Source organism: Hevea brasiliensis, chromosome 16, assembly GCF_030052815.1.
Source record: "Hevea brasiliensis isolate MT/VB/25A 57/8 chromosome 16, ASM3005281v1, whole genome shotgun sequence".
In the NCBI taxonomy this organism is placed as follows: Eukaryota; Viridiplantae; Streptophyta; class Magnoliopsida; order Malpighiales; family Euphorbiaceae; genus Hevea; species Hevea brasiliensis.
Window position 1 is genome coordinate 41,123,491 of NC_079508.1, and position 23,952 is coordinate 41,147,442.

Genomic DNA, 23,952 nt, shown 5'->3' on the forward strand with positions numbered 1-23,952 from the left:
GCAGAAGACAAACATCCAAACGTATGAAGCAACTGTCAGGAGAATCCATGAGGAAAATAATAGGCTCTTACTCCATCAAAGTAGGTACTATATGCTAAAGTTGCCAAAAGAACAAGTAACAGCAGTTGGTCGTGAATGCTCAACCAATGAGGTTAATAATATCCTTACATCACCTATGTATGGGTCAGACTATGAAATGTCAGATGAAGACGCTTAGTTTTACATTCATGTAGAAATAAAAATTTGAATATCTAAATGAATTATGCTGTATTAATGATTTTACTTATTACTTAATATATATGCTTCAACATTAGCACAAATAATTTTGCACACATACAATTGGCTGAATGCTCAATTTGAGTCATATATTGCAATATCTAATTGACAATTGGGGTCAGAGATCATATTCGAAAAAATCCTATGTTGTTCCGATTGACAATTAGTTTTAAAGATCATATTCGAAAATATTCTATGTAGTAACATATCACCATCTTTAAGAAATTCCAAAGCCCGTCTCTTAAAAAATTCTCGATTCAAACATATTTTAATTCGATTGCTCTCATGTGATACACTGCATTAAGAATCTTTTAAATGTTTCCTCTTCATGTACTTATAGCTTTGGACTTAGGGCTTTAACTGATAATTCATGCGCCTCAGCACGAAGGGCTGTTGATTGATGTAGTCGATAATGCCATTCATTTAAAAGTCAATTAAGTACAACATCACTATTATGTAAGTGAGGGTCTAATGGATAAGAAAACTCATTATCGAGTACCCATGTTCATCCAATTGCTCTAAAAATATCTCCAGGTGTATATGTTTTCGACATTGGCCCTTCAAACTAAGATATAAAAATCAAAAGAAATGTCTTAGAAAAAAATTTATAATGAAATTAGTACAATAATATCGTATTACTAACAATATGGTGGTAGACAAGATGGAAGAAATTTTATAAAATCACTATCGTCACTCTCACTAAAATAAAAAATTTCATCATAATCAATTATTAATTGTGAAGTAGTTAGATTTTGTTTTTCACCCACATTTTTGTATGGACTAGTTTGATTGTGAAAATGTTTAAGACGAATATTCATTTTATCTATCTCAACTTGTAATTGTGCTTTAACTTTGCATATTTCTTTGTCAGTATTCCGTTTTAATTAAGCTGAGTGCACTTTTAGGATTGGTAAATCATGGAATCTACAATATGCTTCCATCTCACAACTTATCTCCCATAATCTCTCTGATTCATGTTGTAGAGATATTGTAGCTCTACCAAAATCAACAATATTCTTAGAATACTTCCCAATAAATACATTGTTTGTGTTGCCCTTTTGAATACACGTGTAAATAGGCAAGTTGACAAAAGGTCTTTTATGACCATACCATGTGCATCCATTGGGATCAGTATATTTGTCTACAACATCACCACCTATGTTAACACATAACCATCCAATTTGTTTGTTATTTGATTTTACATCAACTTTTATCTTACTCATATTACCTATTACTTAAGCCAAAAAATTGCAATAAATTTATATTAGTACATTGCGAGAATTTATTCAATTGGAAAAATTCAATTTCATTAATGACTTAAAAAAATATATAAATTGATGAAATATGAAAATGATGGAATTTATTAGCGATCTACATTCTTCATAAGACAATTTTTTTTATTATGTCCTGCTTCACGACAAATTGAGCAATGAATTATTGATCTCTCTCCCAATTTTCCTTGAAGCCTCCAGTCCATTTCGTTCTTTCTTCTAGCGGAATTTAGCCTGTCTTTCTGCCTTATCCTTGTTGAGTTAAGAATAAGAGGATCGCCATCTGCTTCTAGCCAATAAGCTGGATCTCCAAGAGCATGGAATGTTAACTCATAACATATCAACATTCATTCCAACTTATAATAATCAGACACAAATTGCTCATAATCTATTGCTTTATATTGGCATGCAGCAATGACATGAGAGCACGAGATTCACATCTCTTGAAATTTTCCACAATTGCAACTTTGATAATTCAGCTTGACCACCTGCTTATGACTTTGCCTACTAGTCCTCACTTCAAATTCACCAGAATTGGTGTTGAACACACGGACATGATGTCAATTTGCATTTTGTACATTTTCTTGCAAAATTTTGCTACATAATTGTGTGAACTTAAAACCCATTTGTTCATGTTCTCGAAATATCATGCGTCGTGCATCAAAATACTCCACGCATTAATAAAATTTTTTTTTGTACCATTGCAGTTATTGGCAATGCACGTGGTCCTTTAAGCATTCCATTCATTGACTGCACAATGTTTGTCGTTATTGAACCATACGTTTTGCCTTCGTCATGGGATCGAGTCCACTTTTGCAAATCTATCTTAACTGCCCAATCATATGTTTCTTGATGCATTTGTCAAATTTTATTCATTAATTTATAAAAGTTTTTTCTTTTGGTTTTGATGCGCTATAATAATAAATAACGATGATTCTTGTAATCAATTATTAGGCTATATTTTCTCTATGTTTAAATGTTTAAAATACAAAACAGTTTTTGTACTAACTTGCCTTACATAGTACTTCTTTCATTACTGGATTCATGAACGTGGTATTATAATTGCTTAAGATGTGTCGGATGCAAAAACAGTGATGAGCTACAGGAGGTTACCACCAATCATCCTGCATTGTCTTTATAATCCCTTTGTGTCTGTCTGATACAACACATATATCTTCCCGGTCAGTGGTAAACACTCTTAAACATTTCATAAATTGGTCCTAATTCCTTCTGTCTTCACAATCAATAATAGCCCATGCAATGGGAAATATATGGTTATTTCTATCCAGGCCTGATGCATAAAATAAACAGTCTTTATACTTCTCGCACAAAAATGTTGAGTCAACGCATATAACAGACCAATAATGCTTAAATCTCTCAGTTAATTGTTTGAATGACCAAAACATTCCATCAAAAACCTTGTAGTCCGAAACTAAATGATTATTGATAAATAATTCCTCATCTTTAATGAGGATAAGAGATTCAGGATTTTGCTTACACAATGCTATCATGAATCGTCTCAACCGACCATAAGATTCTTCCCAACCTCAAAAAATCTTTACAATTTCCATATGCCTTGCCTTCCAAGTTTTTCTATAACTTGGCTCATTACCGATCTTGTTTTTTAATTTAGTTTGTAAAGCTGAAATCATTAAAATTGGTTATTCTTGAACTAGAGGCATAATGAAATGACAAATGATTTTGAATCCAATTTGCAGTGGTCTTTTGACATGGTTGGATTTGAACATGTATGAGGCCCATTTTAATGAGTAATTTTCTAAGCATCTAAACCTTCCTGCCAAGACACATGCATTCTCCACTGACAATTATTAATCTTATCACTGCATCTAATAGTATATGTTCTACTTTTAGTCTTTTCCTTGAAAAAGTCATGGTGTCTTAACATGTGATATTTCTGAGCAGCATTTTTAACAGCCTCTCTTGATGGGAATAACACACCAACTTCAAACTCTCTTGCCTCATCCCAAAGTGAAGAACATGACGGTTTTGGGAAAGTGTCAACAGTTAACAATAAAAAAATATTTCCGAGTAAGGTGGAGGAGCCACAATTAGGACAATTGGGTTTGACATACTGGTGTTGTAATAATTAACCAAATTGAAATCAGCACCATAATCATCATTATCTATGTCATCATCGTAACACAAAATTCATCTTCTTCTTCTGAATTTTCATCATCTACCTGATTGACGCAATAATCACTGTTATCGGATTTGCTATTGATATCTAATTGACTTGAACCAGCACCATGACATTTAATTCGAGCATCACTTGCAGTGTTATTGAAGTCATCTGAACCCTCAGGATTTTCTGATGTAATAGCATTCGATGGGCTGGCTTCATCTACGACATTTACACTACCATCGGGTCGGTAAATGTCAACATACAATTCTATTGATTTCATACCTCCTATTTGCTTAATGAAATTAAACATTATTGATACATCATCATCATTTCTCAATTCCATGCAAGCCCAATTCAAAACACCTCTTTAGTTTGAGTTTCCTAAAAATAATGCACTCAATAAATTCGCGTCCTTCTACTAGGGAAATTGTACGTACTATACCCATCGCGAGATTTGCATATTTTAATCTATAACCAATACTACGCATAGCTGATCTACTCTCACAATAATCGTATCCATCATCACCCTTAGTAATATTGCCATACCAGTACACAATACCATAACGTGAAATTGACATATTCACATGTAAAAATAACATTTCTTACAATTTATAATGTACATTTAAAATATTATATAAACACAACATAAATATTAAAAATGAAAAATTCAATGCCATTTCAGACAATTGAACCACTTAATGTATGAGGGAAAACCGAAACATAATATATTTTACTTTTCTATTAAACCAATCGGACCAATATGCTCAATAATATATGATTTAATATTATTATTCGCAACAAATTTTTTATGATTCACATATATATGAATTAACTATTAACTATACAATAAATATAAATACATTATAAAATTTAACTGATTATTCATCTTTTTATTTTTTCACCAAAAAAGACGATCAATTGCAATCTCTTCAAATTCGAAAGTCTTTTAAATCCACCAACTTCACTTCTTCTAGAAGTAATTAACATGTACACAAAAAAATTATTTTATTTTTCTTCATTCTTGTATCTTCAATTGAATATTATCAATTTAAATTTAAATAATCAATAATATAAAAAGTAAAAAAAAATTAATTATAATTGCTAACAATATATTATTTATACAGAAAAAAATAAAATTATCATATATACATTATATCCTCTTTTTCTAAATCAAATAAAATATTCACAATTAAAGTACATAATTAAATTTTCTTATAATAATATAAATTTAAATATTTTAAATGGAAGATATATTACAAAAATTAAAAAAAAATCATTTCAATCTTTTTTTAAACTTATTATACTTTTAATTATTTTTTTCCTAATTTCAATTTTACAGCATAATATGTCATTTTCACCAATAATATATATTTTTTTACCACACTAATAAATTAGACATAAAAAAAATAATACATATATAGATTTTATCCTATTTTCCTAACTCTAACCATACATTGAGAATTATACTACATAATAAAATTTTTATGATAATATGAATTTATCTCATGTTTATTTTATCTCTATATTTTTTAACTTATTATACTTTTAATATATATTCATTATTTAAAACTAAAAAAATTTCATTTTATATTGCTTACACCTATTTTTTCCCTCAAAAATTTTGTCAACACATATTAAAATTAATAATAATATTCTTTTCTATTTTCAAATATTTGATTACCTTGTTTATACATAAAATCATATTTTATACCTAATAAGTTTTTCTAATTTAAAATTTACAACATAATATTTAAATCTCACTAATAGTATTTTTTTACTTTTATTGATTCAAATTTCTAACCACACTATTTCAACTATAACATAATATTTTATTTCACTATTAAACTTCAAAAATATTTTACTACTACAAACATTATCTTTTTTAACATTAATTTATCACTAAACATAATTTTAAAAAAAAAAAACACATACCTTCAATTTTGGAGAGATTTGGCCAGTTTATTCACCGAAAGGGAGAGGGAGAGAACGCTTATAAGTGGTAGACTGGACTTAGTGGACGCTACCCTAGGTAGAGTCGACTAGCGCGTTGACTGAGGCTAGCAGTTAGACGCTACCATGGGTAGCGCCCAGTTGATAGGTCCCATTAGCTCACAAGCGGACGCCTTCCAAGGTAGCGTCTGATGGTGATTTTTCTCGTTTCAGCCTGCTTCTTTTCACTTTTTACAAATCAGTCAATGAGAGAATTTTCTTGTGTCAGAGTAGCAGTTGGTCACTACTCTATGTAGAGTCTTGCTGACAAATTTATTTTTAATTATTATTTTTTTATTTTAATCCTTATAAATTTTTTGTCTTTTTTACCACCTACCAGCTACCTATATTAGAGTCTATCTCTCTCTATTTGCCAACTCAGCAATTCCCACCCCTTTTGGTAAATAAGTTGTAGGTGACCCCCTTTTGGTATTTTTTTCCCCCATTCCCTCCGGGTAATTTCCCCCAAAATTCACCTAATAATGGCAACCCAATTTGGTTCTCCTCTTGCTGACCAAGTTAGCCATGCCTTGAGGTGGCCTATACGCAGACGGGTACCAAGGAAAGGGTCAAGGGGTCATTTCTCTATTTACCAGCTAGGCGAGACACATATTGAACCTTCACTGAAGCTGGCAAAGTTGGATTACAATATAGGGCAAACGATGCATCAAAAAGACATGAGCAGCGTCACAAAGTAAGCAAAGCTATTTTAAGTACCAATGTCTGTATAGATAGGAGCTAATTAATTAACTAGAATATGGTTTGTTCATTTCTGCATTTTAGGTGGTGGAGAGATCTGGACTTCACAGCAAAACGACCTTTCGCTCGAGACAAAGTGATCGAAAGCTCTCTCTGGGCATTAGGAACGTTTTCTGAGCCACAACATATTTTTGCCAGAAAAGTATTGTCTAAAGCTGTTACTATGTTGTCTGTTATGGATGATATCTATATGTGCATAGTACAATTGAAGAACTTGAGCTTTTCACCGAAGTATTTGAGAGGTTTGTCTAGAAACTTAATTTCTTGAGCAACATTTTTGCAGAATTTAGAATTAGCCCAATACTGAACTGGTTTGATGGAACTGTACACTTAATATAATATTGAATTTTCAGGTGGGATATTAGCATGAAAGATGAACTTCCGGATTACGTGAAGGTGTATTTTGAAGCTTTTTTAGATTTCTATGCTGAAATAGAGGCAATAACTGTTGAGGCAGTGGGTGTAGGATAGGCTTTGAGGCGTGATGAATCACTATCTTTAAGATATTAATTGCCCCCACTAGATTGCTGCAAGGTTATGACAATATCCCTCCAGGATACAACAAAACCTGAAATCTGCAGACAGCAACTCCTGAGGATTTCCCTTAAGAACTCTTTATATGAACTGAATTTATAGAGATTAGAAGAAAAGAAGAAGAAGAAGAAGTAGTATATCTGAATTGAAAAAAAAAACTCATCCATATTTATAAAGAATGAAAAGTCATGGCACCTTTACTAGATAGACACATCTGTCTATCTCCAATAGATACAACTGTTTGTGTAATAGACATGTTTGTTTATTAAAAGATACCTATATAAATAGTTGTGACTATTTGTATAGATATATCTGTTTATTAACAGACACCTATACAAATAGTTATGACTTTTTGTATAAAATAGACATATCTGTTTATTAACAGACACATCTACTTGTTAATAAACACATATGTTCGTAATTTATTTACGAAAATTACAATATGATAATTATTTTAGTTCACACATATACTTGTCAAGTGCCATAATAGAATAATATATATTGAATTATATATATATATAATTTTATACATATTTCACGCTTACCATTCCTTCACTTTCTTATATTTTAACAATATAGAAATTATTTCTCTCTATACTATCTAACATACAAGCTATTTATAACAATAACTGCAAAGGAAGGGAGGGCGTTCTGCATTCACTACGCAAAGGAAGTAGTAAACTTTTATATATATATATATATATATATATATATATATATATATATATATATATATATATATATATATATTTATTTATTTATTATTGTAATTTGAACGAAAGTCAAGTGATTGTAACACAAGGGGATCACCTCAGCCTTTCGATTAATTTGCAGGCGAAGAAGCAAGTGAGAGCCTATGTCACTGAAGCAAGGTGGTTCAATAGTGATTATGTGCCAACACTAGAAGAATATCGTTCTGCTGCTGTGACCAGCACTGGTTACCCTATCTTGGTATCCTTATCCTTCTGTGGGATGGGGGAAGTGGCATCAAAAGAGGCCTTTGATTGGCTTTCCACTGAACCTAAACTTCTATATGCTGCATCAGGTCTTTCCAGGCTCATAGATGACCTCAGGTCCCATGAGGTATGGCAATTAACCACAAAAATTAAATCAGGCAAAATCCATTTCTAAGCCAATAGATGATTTAGAGTTTTGTAGATTGAGTAATAGAACAATCATTTAAATAGTGTAATTTTTAAAAATAATTAAATTTCTTTATATATATGTGTGTGTGTGTGACAAAATATTCGATTTAGTCATTTTTTAACTTTTTATCCAAATTAACTCAGAAGTTATAATTTAAACTCAATTTAACCCAAAAATTAAAATTTATGAGCTAAATTCATTGATTTCTTGATTTAAAAAAAAAAAATCTAGAAGTTCAATTTCTTAATTTTACGACTAAAATTTTCGATTTATTGATTTAAACTCAAAAACAGAAGCTCAATTTCTTTATTTTCTTGATTTTTTGGACTAAATTAAACTTAAATTGAAACTTCTAAGTTAAATTAGAGAAAAAGATAAGTTAAATAAATATTTAATATCCTTAAATTGAAAAAGTAGAGGTTCAATAAGCAAATTTTAAACAATTCAAAGGTTTGGAATGAGTTTTTCCAACAAATTACTATTTATTTTTTGCCTGATGATCAAAAAAAGCTTTTACAATTATATTGAATTCTTTCAATTATATTTTATTATTTTTATCATAATTTTAAAGATTAATTGTAAATTTATCTAATGACCAAAATTGAATTTCGCAGTCGACTAGAATCAACATATTATTATTATTATTATTATTATTATTATTATTATTATTATTATTATTATTATTATTATTATTATTATTATTATTATTATTATTATTATTATTATTATTGTGGTTCTACAAATTTACAATTAAAAATATTATTTTTTTAAAATTTACAGATTTATATATGAAGGTCTCACAACTAAAAAAAAATTTATATATTTGTCATAATCAACCGCTATGCTTGTAAGTGTTCTTAACTTCAGTTTTGACTATTGAGCAAATTCATAACTAATCTTTAAAATTAAGATAAGAGAAATTAATATTTAGTCTTTCCATTTTAAGGTAATTAATTATTTAGTTTTTGTATTTTGAAAAATATATTATATAGCCCTTGTATTTTGCTTTCATTAAATTGTTTAGTCTATCTGTCAATTTTTATATTAGTCAACAGATTTTAATACCAATCAACATACTATTTAATCCTTCTATTGTAGTGAAACTAATTTGTAGATTCTTTTATTTTGAAAAACACTACTATTTAATTATCTATTTTAGTGAAACTAATTAATTGATCATTGTATTTTGAAAAATATATTATTGAATGTAAATGGAAATTTTGCTGTGTGTAAACTAAATTTGAATTTACATTTTTTTCCTAAATATTCAGGTATTTTAATTCAATTCGTTGGACATCATATTTATGTTTTCATTACTGGAGAATAATTTTCCTAGATTGTTGCCTTGATTACATGGATTATTGAGAAAGGTGTGGATGTTGAGGGGAAGAAACACAAGGAGAGAGTAATATATAAGGGAGGATAAGAAAGAAATAAGGAAGAGAGGGTCATGGTAGTTTAGGTATAAAAAATGAACAGAGGGACTAAAGAGCTAAGGAAATTAAATTATTAAGATTAACTAATGCGTTTTTCAAAATATAGGAACCAATCAATTAGTTTCACAAAAATAGAAAAACTAAATAGTAGTTTCACAAAAATAGAAAAACTAAATAGTAGTTTCACTAGCATTGGAATCTGTTGACCAAGAGAAAAATTGATTGAGGGACTAAATAATAGAAATAAAATATGATAGAGAAAATTGAGAAGCCATATCAAAGTAAGAGAAGGAAGATAGCATCTAGGAATACTGTAAAACATGAAGGATATTACATATTTATAAGTACCAAGAGACATCACCAAAAGGCACACAATTTCAATTCAAAAGATGTGTATTTTAAACAATGCGACTACTTAAAAAGATATGTCTTCAAGTAAAAAATGTGTTGGTTTTTTTTTATGAAAATACGTGTCATTTAAAACCAAAAAATCATTTCTTTCTCACGATCGCGTATATTGACATGTGAGAACTAAAAAATATTTTATTATTTAAATATTATTATTACTTAATATTATTAAATAAGAAAATAACATAGGGAAAAGAAACTAGAGAAAATTTGGGCATAATGTATAACACATAACTAGGGCTTGAACCCTTAGAATGAATATGGATATAAAATTCATATTTGTATTACACATGAGTTCTTGAGTCTGCAATAGCAACACATTTAATATGGGCCTTGCGTTCTATCTAGTTTAACAAGTTTCTAGGATTTCACAATTAATCCATAGAAAGCAGCCTTTGACTTTCATATTTGTATAGGCAGTCTTATCAAGAGTGTCCACAACCGTTCTATCATTGCACTTTAAACTATGAGAACTGTTAAATTAGGCACGCAAACCTAATGCACACATATAATTGCACAACCACATAGTATAAAGAAAAGAAAAAGAAACACAAAATTATGTAGTTTGATCGTAAGGTTTACGTCCATGGGTAAGATGAGAAAAAAAAATTTTATTAAGATAAAAAAGAGTAAAATACAATCACTCAAAATCCCAAACTTTCACGCTAATTTGTTTATTGAACATCTCATAAATCTACTGCAGAGGGCAAAAAATATAATATTTATACTGATCCATATCACGGGGCCCCAACGAGATATGTGATTGTAGCGAAAGACATAGGCCGATATTCCAATCAAGTCAAAGTGTAAAACTTTTAAATTGTGTCACAGTTTAGATCCGTAAAAAACATATATGAAATTCATGCCACATATAATTGATATTCATCTCTCGAAAGTGCATGGCCTATTACAAGTCTAAGTCACGTGCATATAACAAATAAGAAACATGACCAATCCTTAAATCCCTGGCATGCCTATTAAAGTGAACAAATTTTCCACCCAAAATATCTTATAATCATAACAAATTTGAAATTATTGCTAAAAATTAGTGTGCACTCACATTTCTTTGATTGCACTAAAAATTATTCCCAGTGCCATTTTGGTACCCGAGATTGACTTGTCACACTTTAATGATCTATTTATTATATAAAGCTAATTAAATTTCCTTTTAAGCTATTACGGGGTAAATTTTCCCTTAAAACTGCTGCATGACATAATAAGAACTTGACTTATTATTAATTATTTTTTTAAATATTATTATATTAATATTTTAATTTTTATTTAATCATTTAAGTTATATTTAAGATTAACACATAATAATAATAATAATAATAATAATAATAATAATAATAATAATAATAATACCAATACCGTTCTTCTTCTCCCAAAATTCCAAATTCTAAATCTAATTTGGTAATTTTTGGAAATAATATAGTTGGATTTATTAGAAAATTGAAGATATAATTTATAAAAATTTTGAGGAAAGAAGTTAATTTTCAATTTGGCGTTAAAAGTGAAGTTTAAGAGCTATAGGCTGGAAAATAGACTTTTGGAGAATTTAAAGACCAAAAGGGGGATTTTTCTTTTAACAGGCAGCTGGCAACCTATCCACCATTCTTGAAGGTCATGTGATTTTGCCTTCTTCAGCGGTAGAAAATTGAAAAAAAAATGCAAGGAAGAATCGAGAAAGACCAAAAAGAAAATGAAAGGAAGAAAAGAAGGAGAAGAAAAAGAAGGGAAGAAGAAGAGGGAAAAGTTGGTCGAAAATATGGGTTTTCTTCGTGAAGGAAGAATGTCGACAAGCTAGGGAAGAAAGAGAGTGTGACCTGAAATGGAAGAAATTAGAGAGAGAAAGGAAGAAAAATAAAGAGAAAAAGAAGAGAGAGAAAGTAGAGTTGGAAGCATGGTTTGAGCAAATGGTTGAGAGTTGTGGTACATAAATGGTATTTATGGAATGAGGAGGAGGAGAGGAACATTTTGGTGTGCTTAGATCCCGCAGTCATCGTTGGAGAGCGGTAGCTGGCATTCGTACACAGTGGTCCCGGTGGTGGCTCTGGTGACTTTTGGCCATGATTCAACTTGCATAAGCTTTCTCATGAGTTTTTGAATTTTTTCAGATATAGATAAATTTTAGGTAATGACTTTATCCTTGTTTTTCAATTTGTAGTATATTAATGCGGTGTTTCTTATACTGTAAAAGTTAGAGAAAAATGCTAAGAAAAATATATGATGCATTTAAAATTAGTTTTGATATAAGATGTGGTGTTTATTGAATTTTTAATTGATTGTGGAATATTTTTGAGAAATTAATGTGTTTAGTTTTTGGTGATATGGATATATTGCGAAATGTTTTGATTGAGATTGGTATGAGGTATTAGGGAAATAATATTTGCATGGAGATATAAGTTGAAAATTTGAATATATTGATATAATTATTGAATTATGTATTTGAGTTTTGTGACAGAAAGTTTTAATAATTTTAAAAGAAAATCAAATTTTTATTAGATATTTAATATGAAAAATGAAATTATGGTTGATTTTGATTATTGAATTGTCATGGTTTTAGAAGGAGCTTTTGGATTATGGTTTATATAGATGGAAAGTGACATATACTTGTTGGAATCTTGCAATACAGGTGAGTGGATAAATATATAATACTGGTATTTTTATAAATCTATATTTATGTATATTATTTTCCTTAGGCCAAAAATGGAAATGGATAATGGCTGTTATGTGCTTAATAATTAAATGAAATGAGATTTGGAATCATAGTTGAATAAGTGGCTGAATAAACCGTAAATATGCACCAAATAGATAGCACATTGATGACAGGTGATCAATTTTTAGCTTAATTTATATTTATAATATCTTTAGGACACGTTTGATATATATATAGATTTTGGGGCATATATCAAGTGGTCTTTATTTGGGTGTAGCTCTAGATATGTATATAATTAGCATTGTTATTGCTCTTGAGCGGGTAGAGTCATCATAGAGCTCAAGATACCAGCATTTCTCTTAGAATACTAGAGTTTATTTTATGTGTTTGAGATGCCAACACTATCTACAAGAAGTGTATTATAAGTATATGAGGATATTGCAAATTTTATATTATTTTAGCAAGTTTAATTAAGGAACATATTTACGGAGTGCATTTTATATAGCTCAATCATGTGTTTTGGAATAAATGATATTTATCCAGCTGACTTATTCATGCATAGTGCATTGGTACTAATAAGTATAAAAACTTGTTTGTTTTCTTTTATTATTTATTTATCCACTCACTGAGTTTGTATTCACCCCTCTCAACTAACCAGTTTTACGGGTGATAGAAGGTGATTGTTGATATCAATTAATGGTTTTAGAGCTCGGATTGACTAGAATCCATGTTACTTAGAACTAAAGGAAGTATAAGGGTTTTCGTAGAGGTGTAGGGTGTTACAAATTTATTCCCTATTTTCTACTTGTTTCTTCTCCTTATGAAAACTATTAAAAAGATGTATTTATAATGCCAAAATTGCAGCCCTAGAAAGTCAGGAAATCAATATAAGAAGAATTTGGAAGACCCAATTTCGTTTAGTCCCTGTCAGCATTCAGGGTTAATTTACATTACTCGTGTAACTTTTACATGACCAGTGTAATGACATGGCTTAGCTAATTTTCAAAGCTTGACGAAGCATAAACAATGTAAACTTTATACAAAGCTGGTGTAACTTCTTGAGATGTCTTTGCACGGCTAAAAACATCACCCGTATAACTGATTGTGCAAAGATATTGTTCCCACTGCATCTTGCGACACTGGATATTACACCACTTGTGTGAATAGAAGCATCACTCATGTAAAGACAACTTTTGTGTTTACACAACCAAAATTATGACCATGGTAAAGCTTATTTAATTTTCTGCTTCACTAAAACTTAAAATCCTCCATTGATTTTAGAGTTCTTGGACTTCCATATCTACTTAAACTCTTCTTTGATTGCTTCTAGCATTTTTACACAAGAATTTCACCTAAACAATAGGAAAAACATAATTAATTATAAAATTATAAAAGCAAAGTAAACTAAGTTAAACACTACCAAAAGTATATGTAATGACTATTTACAAGGGTTAAATATGTGCAAAAATAGCTTTTGGAGGAGCCTTGTTAGAAATCAGGAAGGAGAACGGTTGACCGGTTTTGTGGCCAATTTTGCGAGAGGTTTGGTGGAAGAAGCTGAATTGAAGGCTCTGTACGAGGGTATTAAGATGGCACAGGGGATGGGTTTTAGGAGGGTTGTTGTTGAAAGTGGCAATAAGAATGTTGTTAAAGTTGTGAATTCTAGTAAAGGTTTTTCAGCATGGGAGATGGGTTTTAGGAGGATTGTTGTTGAAAGTGGCAATAAGAATGTTGTTAAAGCTGTGAATTCTTGTAAAGGCTATTTAGTTGCGTTGCAGTTCGACTTTGATGATGGCCAGGAAGCTAATAAAGAAAAAGTAGGAAGTTTTTGGAAAATATTCTTAGGGAAGCCAGCTTCGTGACAAACCAAATGTCTCATCTTGCTAGTAAGCTGTGATATGGGTGTTCATAGATCAGAAGTCAGTCCTCCTCTGCCGTTGATGCATGATAGGATTGGGGTGGCATATCCTAGAGTTGGTCTAGATAGTTTGTTTTGATTTCCCTGTATTACCAAAAAACAAATTGAAAAAAATGGATGGAGAGACCAAATAGTTAATGGAATCAAAAGTGAGGGATTAAATCATATATTTTTTAAAAGGCAAAGACAAATTCACTAATTTTAATATATTTGAATGACTAAATAGTATTTTATCCTAAAGTAAAATAATTAAAGGACTACATTTGTCTTTCCTTTAAAATTTAGGTGCTTCGCGTATTTTTAGCTGATATTGGAATATTAATTATCAGTCATTGTTAAGGATGTTATCTTCAATAGTCGCTGTGTTTATCTCATGACCTGCTGCTGCTAATTCATCAGCAAGTGACTTGGCATGCTGAAGGTATTCACAAATAGATAAGTCATTCTTCTTTAATTCTTGAAGTTTCTATGTCTAATTGTATTTGGCGATTCTGAGAAACATGTCCAAATGCGTTCAGGCTTGTCAAACTTGGAATGAGGTAGTTAAACCAATGATATATGGAAAGATTTCTTCAGTTAAGAAGGACAACAATAAGGAATGAAGCATTTAGTTACGCTGAAACCATGTTTGATATTCGGGATTCTGAACCCCTTGTGGTGGTGGAGGTGATTGTGTGACGCCCCTTACCCGTCTACTGTATAGCTGACCAAGAAGTGCCACATTCGGTGCCGGAGCACCCTATCTTGTTTTATCATATCTATTGTAAACTTTTGATGTCATTTAAAACGTGTATTCAATGTGTAGAATTATTATTATCATTATTTTTTCTGTGGAGACCTGAACAGAGCCTCCCCTATTTTATTAGCATCTGTCGGGTTCCACTATCACCTGTTAACATATTCATAGTCATCTCACATATTTTCATATCACTTTCTCTTTTATCATATCATTCACAACTATTTATGAGATCTCAAAATGAAGTGTCATCTATTGCATTCATATAGAAATTCATAGATAATAAATTATAAGTTTTCATTTCAAGTCCAAAATGAAATACATCATAAACTAGTAATTACATCATGACTAAACATAAAGAACCAAAATACTAGTCTATACATGGGCCCTACCAAAATACAAAAGACCGGTGAGGTGACTCTGGACAATTGCAGATCTGATCAGAGCTCTGTCAGTTCACCACTGGTGCTGCTGCTGCGGCTGATGCGGCTGATCTCCGGTACCTACGCGATGGAAAACCAACGCGCTAAGCATAACGCTTAGTGGTGCATAATTTATAATAACAATAATTTAACATTTGAAATAATATATGCAACTCATAATTTCTGGGTCTTTTATATTTTTGTTACTCTTTGAAACAATTAACATTATTGGGATCTTTTATGATTACTTATTGTATTTTACGTCTTAATTAATTTTTATCAGTGCCCAAGAAACCTATAACAATTTACAAAGGCTGGATGCATGAGTGTATACTGGTTAGATAGCCATATATCTATCCAGCATACGTCTGCCAGGCACGAGGCCAGCTGTCGGGCATGAGACTCGCTGTCAGGCTTGTAAAGCCAGAAATAAAGTAGGCACAATGGCCAGTAAGTAGGCATATATCCTGTAGAACAATCATACCAGACATATATTGTCAGTTTATAATTTTCTCGATAGGCAGTACTGCTATCTGTAGTCCCTAATTGGTATACCAATTTATCCAACTAAATAAATAAGTCTAGGTATACTATGGGCAATTAAGCATTTTTAATTAATTTAGTACTATTCACTGTTACTATTTTCTAGTACTGTTCATTGGTACCATTAATTTCATGTTAATAGGACATTAGTCCTAATTTACATATTCATATCATTTTTAATATTTGATTCTCCGTATGAGTATTTTAATTATCATATATAGCATTTTTCTCATGAACCTTTCTTTAGGTTCATATTGATGTGTTATCTTTATCTAGGAATTTGACTAGGTTAGGATGTCTATTTAGTCACACTTCCTTCATAACAATTGCTCCTCTATGTTTAAACTTGAATTTCAGTTTTTGAATCACTGAATTTGGGGTTATAGAACTCAAGTTATGGTCAAAATACCAAAGAAATAGCATTTTGGAACAATTTTTGGGTTGGCAGTTTTAGTGACTAAACTTGTGCTAACAATTTGATTTGGTTAAAGGCAAAACTGGGTCAAGTGGTCTTCATGAAAAGTGTAGCTCTATGTCTAAAATTTCCATTGGTGAAATTTTAGGTTATTTGGACCAGTATAGAGAGAGTTATGACCAAATGAACACGTACTATTCATTTGGCCATTTTCTGGGTTGGCAGTTTCAGTGACCCAAATTGTGCTAACAATTTGAATTGGTTAAAGGCAAAACTGGGTTAAGTGGTCTTCATAAAAAGTGTAGCCCTATGTCTAGACTTTCCATTGGTGAAATTTTACGTCATTTGGACCAGTATAGAGACAGTTATGACCAAATGAACACGTACTGTTCTTTTGGTCATTTTCTGGGTTGGCAGTTTTAGTGACCCAACTTGTGCTAACAATTTGAATTGGTTAAAGGCAAAACTGGGTTAAGTGGTCCTCATGAAAAGTGTAGCCCTATGTCTATACTTTCCATTGGTGAAATTTTAGGTCATTTGGACCAGTATAGAGAGAATTATGACCAAATGAACATGTACTGTTCATTTGGTCATTTTCAGGGTTGGGTGCAGGGTAATCCGGATTTAGGCAGTATTTAGGTCAAGTTTTGGACAGAATTTGGGCATGGTTTCTTCATAGAATATGGGTTATTTTGGGTCTAATTTCACCCCCAATTGGGCTCATACCAATTGGTGTGACACCCCTTATCCATCTATAGTGTAACCGAGCAAGTTATGCCACTCAGTGTGTCGGAACACCAATTCATGTTTCAATTTCAATTAATCCTTTTTAATTCAGTTATTTATAATTTTTGATAAATCTAAATTTTTTCACAAATTTTATAGAAAATCCGATAGAGTGTCGGCTATAAATTGGAAAAACAGTTCTTCTGAACCTGTTAAAAACACTTCCAATAATATCATCACATTATTCTCAATCAACCTCCAATATATTCTCAACTATTTCTCAATTCACTTCAGTATCTCAAAATTTTAATTCAATTCATAACACAATCAACTCAATGAAAATTGCTGAATTTATTACTAAACATATTCCATAGATACTTACATCAAAAGCATAATTACATGAACTTATAATATACATTACAGAAGGTTACAAAATACAAAATGTCAAAATATCAAAATATCAAAATGGCCTAATGTCCTACCAAATGCACTGCAATGTGAGGTGACTCTGAACTCTGAGTGCAGATATGAAGGCTCACCCTGTATGAGGTCTGCTGGACTCCCCAGCTATGTCTCCAGTACCTGCGCGTGGCAAAAGCGACGCGCTAAGCAATTCTGCTTAGTAGTGACAATATAAAATAAAATAAAATAAAACATGTGTACAGAATGTATGTTTACATTTTTGGGTGAACTAAGTCTCAAATGGTTATTGCAATATTATTCAATTGAAGTTTGGTAAGATTTATTACTACTGTCCGAGTAATCCACACTAGTTGACTGGACTGGATAAATGGGTAAACTGGTACTGGGTACTAAGTACCTCGGACCATCACACCATCGTACACATTGTGTCTCCCGGTGTGCAATAGAATAGCTAATAAGTTGTGATAATTATCGAGAATTAAACCCGACTATAACAACTCAATATCATAGCCAAGGGCTATTATGTCACAGAATGGCATGGGAAGCCATGAAATACAGAATGGCATAAAGCCATATGCAGTACTGCAGAACCCTATTAGCATGCCAACCTATCCAAACCAATCACATTAGGCCTACTAAGGCATTTAACACTTTCATTTATGTAATTCTTTGAAATTGAATTTTTATGATTACTATTCATTTTATTAGTTAACCAAAATATTGACTTTTGCATTGGCAATAGGTAAATTAGTTTAAATATCATCAACATACCACATTTTGCATTTTAAACTTGTTGGTATTGGTTGCCAATACCATCTCTAAGCTTAATGTGAATTGGATAGAATTTTCAGTTTTGGAGCTTTGGATTTACTGTTCCATTAGTTACTGTTGCAGTGGGAATTTGGAAAAATGATCAACATGAAAGTTGTTCCTTATTTTGTCTAGTTGAATTTCCTTTTTTGAATCATTCCATTTTGAGTTTTATAGCTCAAGTTATGGTCCAAAAACCACAACTGGTCGGATTGAAAATTTTCAGGGCTGACTATATCTACAGTGCAGTGAACAGTGACTGAAACTCAATTGTTGGATAGGTTATGGTCATAATTTGGGGTAGGTTTCTTCATGAAAGTTGTTGGTCTATATCTCAGCTTGTTTCTGGTAAAACTTCAAGTCAATTGGACCTTTCTACATTGAGTTATGGGCAAATGAACAATCATTGTTCATTAGGTCATTCTGCAGAAACAGCCTGCAGGTCACCCGGATTTGAGCAAGTTTTTAGTCCACTTGGTTTGGTTTTATGGGCATGGTTTCTTCACCAAAGTTGTGCTATTTTGTGTCTAGTTTCATGTCCAATTGGCCAAACACCAATTGAACCTCTAAAAGTCAAGTTATGGCTGTCCAAACAGGCTGGACTCACAGCCACACCTACAGGTCACACAAGGCAGCCACATCAACCTAAAATTCCACAACCCAATTCACTTCGTTTTTTATTCAAACCAAATCAAATGGTCACTAATTGACCATTAAAACCTACTTCCATCATCACAAGATCAAGTCTCATTCTTCAACCCAAACCCTAACTCAACAATTCAAAACCATGCATTATCATTGCATTTATCAATTCACTTATAAGTAACACTTTAAGGGCAGCCATACTTGCATGTTAGCTCTCTAAAAATTATCACCATATTACCCTAACCATGGCTGCCAAAATTTAGGGTTAGCATACCAATGTCTTTCATCAAATTTCTTGGTCATTTGCTCACCTATATAGTTCTTAAACATGAAATTAAAGTGAGATTCAAGGTTTAGGTCACTAACCTCTTATGGGGTGAATTTTCCACTTGCTTAAAGTCTTGGTTTCCTTTTCTTTTTGCTCCCACAAGAATCACTAAGATGATAGAATGAATTTTTGTGTTAGAAATTAGGGTTTTTAGTGGAAGGAAGCTAGGAAAATGGAGAGAGGAAGGTTTGTTAATGGTGGAATGTGGGGAGGTGAGTGAGACGGCTTGAAGAAGAAGAGGGGCTGCTCTTTTTGGTTTCTAGAATTCTGCCTCCTTTATCCATTTTTATTGCATTTTAATTGTCTTGCTTAATTGTGATTGGCCATAGCATTTTTAATTACCTCATGCTTACATAAGCATGAGGTAATAAATCCCATTATTCCATTTTCCTTTCTTTCATTGCTTATTAATTTTTTTAAAAAAATTTTCATTAATATTTGTTCATATTTTATGTCATATAATTCACTTGCATAAATGGACAAGTTGGTCAAAAATCATCTCTGAAGACGAAATGACCAAAATGCCCTCCGTTTGGCTTAACGGGCCAAAATTCTCTGTACCGATTGAAAAATTTTTCTAAGCATTTTCTTGGCATTCTAATGCCATAAGAACCTCAATAACCCTTCTCTGGAGTCCCAATAATTATTTTATAAATTTTCCCCCGGGTCTAGGGCTCCTAGTTGCGAGAACCGCAACTTCTCACTAGGTTACCCATCGCTAGGGCACCGGCTCATTTAACTAGGTTGTAGTTTATTTCTAAAATTTTTACTAAATTTTTCTTATTAATATTTGAGTTAATTATGGTTCCTCACTTTAGTTTAAATATTTTTCCGGACGTTCTAGCTGTCCGGACCGACACTGGTCACCAGAACAGTAGAATGTACGGAGTTGCTACCGGGAGGGTGTTACAACTCTTTCCCTCTAATTTAAATTTCATCCTCAAAATTTACCTGATGCAAACAGTTGAGGGAACTGTTGCCTCATCGTCTCTTCACTTTCCCAAGTTGCCTCTTCAATGTTGTGGTGCCTCCAAAGCACTTTCACCAGTTATTTCTTAGTTCTTTCACTTCTCGAGCTAGGATCCGTGTAGGTTCCTCTTCATATGTCAAATCCGGTTGTACTTCAATTTCTTCCATAGAGATGACATGTGAAGGGTCTGAGCTGTATCTTCTAAGCATGGACACATGGGACACATTGTGGATCTTGTCCAGCTCTTGTGGTAAAGCTAGCCTGTAGGCTACTGGTCCCACACGTTCAATGACTTCATATGAGCCAATAAACCTAGGGCTCAACTTACCTTTTCTTTCGAACCTCAATATTTTCTTCCATGGTGAGACTTTGAGAAACACTTTATCACCAACTGCATACTCTATCTCTTTTCTCTTCAGGTCGGCATAAGACTTCTGTCTATCGGAGGCAATCTTCAGATTAGCTTTGATTATTTTCACTTTTTCCTCAGTTTGTTTCACCAGGTCTGGTCCTACCAGCTTATCTTCACCCAATTCAGTCCAACACACTGGGGTTCTACATTTCCTCCCATACAGTGCTTCATATGGGGCCATTTGGATGCTAGCTTGGTAGCTATTGTTGTATGCGAATTCTGCCAGTGGGAGGTATCTATCCCAACTTCCCTCAAACTCAATGACACAACTCCTCAGCATATCCTCAAGGACCTGACATATATTTCATGTTATTATTATCGTTTCAGTTCAATATTTGCATTAGTTCAATTGGTTTCAGTTATTTACCTGGATTACTCTTTCTGATTGCCCATCCGTCTGAGGATGAAAAGCTGTGCTGAAGTGGAGCTGTGTACCCAAGGATTCATGCAACTTCTTCTAGAATCTTGATGTAAACCTTGGGTCTCGGTCAGATTTGATAGAAAGTGGGATTCCATGCAGCCTAACTATCTCACTGATATACAATTCTGCTAGCTTCTCCAGTGAGTAGTCAGTCCTAACTGGCAGAAAATGTGCTGACTTCGTCAATCTATCCACTATCACCCATACTGCATCATGTTTCTTCTGGGTGAGAGGTAGACCACTCACAAAATCCATGGTGACCCGATCCCATTTCCATTCAGGTATGCGTATAGGCTGTAGCAAACCTGATGGAACTTGATGTTCTGCCTTAACTTGCTGACATGTCAAGCATTTAGTTACATAGTCAGCTATGTCCTTCTTCATACCAGGCCACCAATACTGAAGCTTCAAATCATGATACATTTTTGTACTCCCTGGGTGCATAGTGTAAACACTGGTGTGTGCTTCTTTTAGAATACTGGACACCCATCTGCTTTCACTTCATAGTCAGTTTCTTTCCCTTCTAGGATTTTTCTCATAATAGCCTTTAGCTTCTCATCTACCTTCTGCCCATCTAAAATCTGCTGTAACAGGTTTGGCCTCACTTGCAACTCAGCCAAAATAGCTCCATCTCGAACCAAAGATAGACGGGCATTCAATGATCTCAAAGCTGTGATGGATTTTCTACTCAAAGCATCAACAACTACAATTGCCTTCCCAGGATGGTAGTCAATTACACAATCATAGTCCTTCAGGAACTCAATCCATCGCCTCTGTCTAAGATTGAGCTCCTTCTGGGTTGGAAAATATTTTAGACTCTTATGGTCTGTATAGATGTAGCATTTTTCACCATATAAATAATGCCTCCATATCTTCAGTGCGAAGATAATCGCTGCTAACTCCAGGTCATGAGTAGGGTAGTTCTGTTCATGTGGCCTTAACTGCCTAAAAGCATAGGCGACCACTTTCCCCTCTTGCATCAATACACACCCTAGCCCATTATGTGAGGCATCACTGTAGACCACAAAGTCCTTTCCCGACACTGGCTGTGTTAACACTGGTGCCTCTGTCAACATAGCCTTTAACCTCTCAAAACTAGCCTGACATTTGTCATTCCAGTTAAATCTGACATTCTTGTGTAACAACTTGGTCATTGGAGCAGCTATTAAGGAAAATCCTTTCACAAATCTTCAGAATACCCAATAGCCCCAAGAAACTTCTGACCTCAGTTGTATTTCTGGGAGGCTTCCATTCCATCACTGCTTCTATCTTTTTAGGATTTACTCTAATCCCCTCAGCTGATACTATGTGTCCAAGGAAGGAGATTTCACTCATCCAGAAGTCACATTTGGACAGCTTAGCATACAGCTTCTTTTCTCGCAGGGTTTGCAGAACAATCCTCAAATGTTCATCATGTTCTTCCCTGGTCTTGGAATACACCAGAATATCATCAATAAAGACCACTACAAACCGATCTAAGTATGGATGGAAGATACGGTTCATAAGGTCTATAAATGCTGCTGGTGCATTTGTTAACCCAAACGGCATCACTAGAAATTCATAGTGCCCATACCGGGTTCTGAATGCAGTTTTTGACACATCTGCATCCTTTACCCTCAACTGATGATACCCTGATCTGAGGTTAATTTTTGAAAATACACCGGCTCCCTTCAACTGATCAAACAGATCGTCAATTCTGGGCAATGGATATTTATTCTTCACAGTTACTTTATTCAACGGTCGGTAATCAATACACAATCTCAAAGTTCCATCATTTTTCTTCACAAACAGCACCGGAGCTCCCCATGGTGACACACTGGAGCGTATGAACCCCTTATCAAGCAACTCTTGCAACTGAGTTTTCAACTCCCTCAATTCAGTGGGTGCCATCCTATAAGGAGCAATGGAAATGGGTGCTGTACCCGGCATTACCTCAATAGCAAACTCGACTTCCCTTTCTGGTTGTAAACCAGGCAACTCTTCAGGAAATACATCTGGGAAGTCTCTTACTGTGGGTATATCATTCAGGTTTGGCTTAGCTTGCCTAGTATCAACCACGTGTGCTAGGTAAGCTTCACAGCCTTTTTTCATCAATTTTCTTGCAACTGTGGCTGAGATAACATTGGACAGGAAATATGTCCTTTCACCCACAACAGTGATCTCATTACCCTCAGGAGTTTTCAGAGAAATCCTTTTCAAATTGCAATCAATTATTGCCTGATGACGTGACAACCAGTCCATACCCAAGATCACATCAAACTCGTGGAAGGGCAACTCAATTAGGTCTGCCAAGAATTCATACCCCTGAATCCTCAGCGGGCACCCTTTATACACCTTATTCACTACCACACTGTGGCCTAGTGGATTTGTGACCAGAATGTCTTGATCCCTTTCCTCTACTAGAACTCCCCTCTCTACGGGTAGTTTGATGCAAATGTAGGAATGAGTGGATCCTGGATCCACCAATGCATGTACAGAAGTGTTGTAGAGGGAAAACGTACCCCTGATGACATCCGGGGCATCTTGTTCCTCCTGAGCTCTGATGGCATAAGCCCTGGCTGG

General features: G+C 33.1%; 1 protein-coding gene across 1 annotated transcript; it reads left to right on the forward strand.

Annotated features, from left to right (window-relative positions):
• Window positions 1–6,161: 6,161 nt before the first annotated feature.
• LOC110651976 (probable terpene synthase 3) lies at window positions 6,162–14,483 on the forward strand. The gene is made up of 6 exons (XM_058138369.1): window positions 6,162–6,373; window positions 6,463–6,669; window positions 6,792–6,894; window positions 7,807–8,055; window positions 12,529–12,597; window positions 14,121–14,483. The coding sequence occupies exons 1-6, from the start codon at window positions 6,162–6,164 to the stop codon at window positions 14,481–14,483; spliced, it is 1,203 nt and encodes a 400-aa protein (XP_057994352.1).
• The last annotated feature ends 9,469 nt before the right edge of the window (window positions 14,484–23,952 follow it).

Coding starts and splice junctions, on each gene's coding strand:
- LOC110651976 (XM_058138369.1), top strand. CDS start 6,162: ATGGCAACCCAATTTGGTTCTCCTCTTGCTGACCAAGTTAGCCATGCC. Junction 8,056..12,528: donor ATGACCTCAGGTCCCATGAG/GTATGGCAATTA, acceptor TCATGGTTTTAG/AAGGAGCTTTTGGATTATGG. Junction 12,598..14,120: donor GTTGGAATCTTGCAATACAG/GTGAGTGGATAA, acceptor GTTAGAAATCAG/GAAGGAGAACGGTTGACCGG.